Source organism: Equus quagga, unplaced genomic scaffold (genome assembly GCF_021613505.1).
Source record: "Equus quagga isolate Etosha38 unplaced genomic scaffold, UCLA_HA_Equagga_1.0 HiC_scaffold_7751_RagTag, whole genome shotgun sequence".
NCBI classification, from domain to species: domain Eukaryota; kingdom Metazoa; phylum Chordata; class Mammalia; order Perissodactyla; family Equidae; genus Equus; species Equus quagga.
This window is the reverse complement of record NW_025794609.1, coordinates 1-4,797: the sequence shown is the minus strand read 5'-3', so window position 1 is coordinate 4,797 and position 4,797 is coordinate 1. Positions and strand designations below refer to the sequence as shown.

General features: G+C 34.7%; 1 protein-coding gene across 1 annotated transcript; it reads left to right on the top strand.

The window, feature by feature from the left end:
* The first annotated feature begins 1,515 nt into the window (after positions 1-1,515).
* Positions 1,516-2,448, top strand: LOC124232566 (olfactory receptor 4A15-like). The gene has a single exon (XM_046649522.1). It carries the CDS (start codon positions 1,531-1,533, stop codon positions 2,446-2,448), a length of 918 nt encoding a protein of 305 aa, XP_046505478.1. The 5' UTR covers positions 1,516-1,530.
* Positions 2,449-4,797: the final 2,349 nt, after the last annotated feature.

Here is a 4,797-nt window from a genome sequence, read left to right as displayed (position 1 = left end):
TGTTTGTTATTAGGACAAATCCTGCCAAAAATGAAGATTTGGGGTTTCTTTATTCACAATCAAGATTCAGACTTCTTTAGACTACAGGACATTTTGAAAATCCAAATAATTTAAAAGGTAACATTTTTATGAAAGACTGAAATGAACCAGACTTCCTGCACTCATGGAAAGAATTAGTCACAGGGAGACCGTTCAAGATCCAGTGACAGTGGACATGTTATCTTGCTCTCTGTGTTCACAGAGATGGCAGCACTGCGTGAAGGACAAGGGAGAAGGCGCCACAAGCTGGAACTTGGATGCAATGACTGTCTCATTATGCAGGTAACCCAGGAAGTGTATTTATATATAAGATTCTGAACTAGGCTTTATATTTTGCAAGAATGCATTGATAGTGTGGGAATTCACTGTCTTTTGAAAGTTCTCCTATGTCATTCTGTTCATCAGCCATGTTAGGATCCTTTGTGATTACGAAAATGTGAGGGGATTGACTCATTTCTGTAACACTTTTTGCATATTTTCCTATGATAAAGATCCAGAATAAATTTATCTTCTCTAACATCAGTATTTTTAGGAACTATTTTCAAGTATAACTATTTGGGGATATTTTAATGGGCAGATATGTCTAAATCTCCTGATAGGTTCAGTTAATATGTTCTCTAAGCACTGTTTGTTAATCTGTTAAAAATTAGAGAATGACACAGCGTCTCTAGAACTTGGATGAGTGACTTTCAAAAACTCAAGGTAACACTTTAGTAAGCAAGCTGTTGCTTCAATTTCTGTTTTTCTGTTCTCAGGTGAGTTTCAGCATCCTATCATTTATTTACTGGCCATTTGGATGTAGTCTTCCTTCAATTGCTTCTTTGTATGATTTGCCCACTTTGCTGTTGGTTTGTTTGCCTTTCATTTGTTAATTGCTTAGAGCTCTTTGTCTATATTGATATTAGCTCTGTGTATGTCCTCTAAAATGTAAACCTTTTCCCCAAACTACTTCTGTCTATTGATGTTACAGTATCTTTTCCTAAATCCTTAAAAGTTTTGAAATTGTCAACTATGTCTATTTCGGATTTCACTTATTAGGTAAGAATGTTATCCTACCCTTGGAATGTAGAAAGCCATCTCTTTTATTAACTGGAAAGTGAAGATAAATTAAGTCTTACTTTATTTTTTCATTAAAGTTTTAATCTATTTTTATTTTATTTTTGTTTGTTATTAGCTATATGTACAATTTTATTAACTTCCAGATGGAAAGCTGGTTGTGGCAACCCATTTATATAATAATGTGTCCTTCCCCACGTATGTCTCTAATGACTTGTCTCTCTATTACTCGGTAATATTACTGAGGGTAGGGACCATATTTTAAGCATCCTTGTATTCTTTTAATCTCTGAATGTATTGGTACGTGATAAATCATAATGCCTATTTGTTGAATGAAGAAACAAATTATGTCAAGATTTCAGGAAGTCACTAGTAATAACTATATTTGCAGGTAATCTTGTCCTGAACTCTGAAATAAGATGTAGAGAAGAACCTATGGAACAAAGGAACAATGTGACTGAATTTGTACTCTTGGGGCTCACTCAGAGCCTCCAGGGTCAGAAGATACTATTTGTTGTGTTCTTGCTCATCTACATTGTGACAATGGTGGGCAACCTACTCATTGTCATGACTGTGGTAGTCAGCCCAAGCCTGGATGCCCCCATGTACTCCTTTCTTGGCTACTTATCATTTATGGATGCTGTTTATTCTACTACAGTCACCCCAAATATGATTATAGACTTTCTCTATGAGAAGAAAACCATTTCCTTGCAAGCTTGCATGAGCCAGCTTTTTATAGGGCACTTATTTGGTGGTGCTGAGATTTTACTCCTGGTGGTCATGGCCTATGACCGTTTTGTGGCCATCTGCAAACCCTTGCATTATTTGACAATCATGAATCAACGCGTGCGTGTTCTGCTGCTTCTGTTGGCCTGGCTTGGAGGTTTTCTGCATGCTGTAGTTCAACTTCTCTTTGTCTACAACCTTCCCTTCTGTGGCCCCAATGTCATCGACCACTTCATCTGTGACATGTACCCCTTATTAAAACTTGCCTGCACTGACACCTATGTTATTGGTCTCACCGTGGTTGCCAATGATGGGGCAATCTGTGTGGTCATCTTTATGCTCTTACTCATCTCCTATGGGGTCATTCTGCACTCCCTGAAGAATCTTAGTCAGGAAGGGAAGCGCAAAGCCTTATCCACTTGTGGCTCCCACATCACTGTGGTGGTCCTCTTCTTTGTCCCTTGTATTTTTATGTATGTGAGACCTCCTTCTACCTTACCCATTGATAAATCCTTGACTGTGTTTTACACCGTTATCACCCCTATGTTGAACCCTTTAATCTATACTCTGAGAAATGGAGAGATGAAAAATGCCATGAAAAAGCTCTGGACCAGAAAAAGAAAATGAGGCAGCAGAGAAATGTACCACCTGTTTTCAATGAAGAATTGCTCCTTCCAGGAAAGCCATGTGTGATTATTTAATTATAGTAAATTTTTCCTCAGGTTTAATAACTTGGACATTATGAAAAATATTTATGTGAAAACTTTGAATGATTTAAATATATTTTTAAGATTTTCATAATTTCTTAGGAAAATATATGTTCAGTTTTTGTGCATAAAAAAGTCTCTTGAAAAGTATAGACTTATGTTCTATATGATGAGTTATGCTACACTTAATGCTGTAAATTAATTTTAGTTAGAAGATTTTCTCATGTTTCTCTCTTAAATAACATAATATTTTTCAGAATTAATAGTCTTCATTACAGGTTTCAGAAAAGTAAAATAAGAAATAAAAACTTGCTTCACTCCTCCCCACATAGACAGCCCATATTAATATTTGAAGTGTATATCTTATGTTTGTATCTATGAGATACTTTAAATATATAATTCTGTTCATATTGCTTAGCACGTTAAGGTTGAAGAGGAATGATGCTTCAGAGTTCTAATATTAATCATAAGGAGGCTAAGTAAATAAGACGATTCTAATGAGCAAGGCAGATATGCAGAAAAATAACTACATTGTATGTATTGTTCTGATTAGGAAATCATAGTATCTCCTCAAGTGGAACAATTTTGTTTTGATGTTACTTTTTCAAAAAGATCCATTAATATTCCCAGATAGTTTAGAATATCTGATAAGACTTCTGCTATTTTTCAATATTCGCATCCCCTTTCTTAGCTTATACTGTTTCATAGCCTTCTATACTGACCCAGGCCCTGCCTTTCATATGTAAAATCGCATAATCCATAATCCTTGAGCTTCAAATATGCAATACAGAAGTCCACAACAGATATTTTGGGTGATGTTGTTAAGAAAGATGCTGACACTATATTCTATTCTTCCCTCTCTTATTAATGGATTGAAGATTATTAGGTAATAAAAAGGCCCGAATACGTTGTTTTATTTAACAGAGACCTCAATCATAAAATCCTTTCTTTCTCTGAATCAGGCTTGAAACAAAATATTATCTCTCCCTAAAATGTCAGGAAGCATGTGGTCAAAGAAACTCATAATTCTGCCTCCCTTATTTGGTCTGGATTCCTAAGGGGCTAAGGCTATGGGGCAACAAGTCCTTTTCATTGGCAAATCAAACAGTATGAGAATCCTTGTATGCTGATTTTTATCCCTGTTATTGGAGATTTCTTACATCATCTCAAAGTCTTCCCAAAATAATACTATTCACCAAATGATATGAAGTATATGACTCATCTGAATTTATATAATTAACTCCTTCTCTTTTGGACATTGCTATAGACTGAAAGTTTGTGTCCTCCCCAAGTTCACAAGTTAAATCCTTTATAATGTGGTGGTATTTGAAAGTAGGCTTTTGAGGAAATACTTAGATCATGAAGGTGGAGTCCTCTTGAATGAGATTAGTGTTCTTATAAAAGAGACCCCAGAGAGCTCCCTTGTCCCTTCCGCCCTGTTGAGGACACAGCAAAGAATTGGCTGTCTGTGAACTAGAAAGCAGGTCCTCACAAGACATGGAATCAGCTGGCGCCTTATCTTGGACTTCTGAGCCTCCAAAACTGTGACAAATAATTTTTTTTTGTTTAAGCCACCCAGTCTATGGTATTCTATAATAACAGTCCAAATGGAGTTAAACATTTAGTTAATTTTCAAATTTGTATAATTATTTCAATTTATGAGGTAGAAATGTTTATTAATTGCCTGTGTTCATTGGTCTATTCTCTCCCTGAAGTTAGGGAAGGTTACTTAGTTGTCTTTGTGCTCTCTGTTCCCTGCATAGTGTCTGGGACATAGAATCCACCCCATAAACTTGGTTGTTACTTGTATCCTTGAATTCTTGTTCTATTGGAGTGAGAATTTTCATTGATGAATTTCACTGAAGTCTTTCTACATTAAATATATATATTTGTGATAAATATTTTCTCTTCTTTGATATTTGGTACAAATGTTAACCTTATGTTATTTATGCTATAATTATGGCTGTTGTTATATAAAGATGTTATATTTTTATATTCCTTTACTTTTCAACTTCTATCAAATAACTCTTGGGAAATTCCATTTTCTTCAGTGATATTATAAATTTTAACCTCTTGTTTTCTTTGATAACTTTTCAAAAAACTTATTTTTTAATCATTCTAGATTTTAATTTTGTTTGTGATTAGGAAATATCTAAGCCCATTTTCCCCAAACAGGTGAAACAATCTGCCAACATTATTATTTTCTTTTTTTTTAGTAGTAATTTGATTGTATTTGATTCAGGTGTCTCTCTTTTTTAATTAATTTTTT

Bases quoted from the DNA above. Each gene is read 5' to 3' on its own strand.
- LOC124232566 (XM_046649522.1), top strand. From the start codon at position 1,531: ATGGAACAAAGGAACAATGTGACTGAATTTGTACTCTTGGGGCTCACT.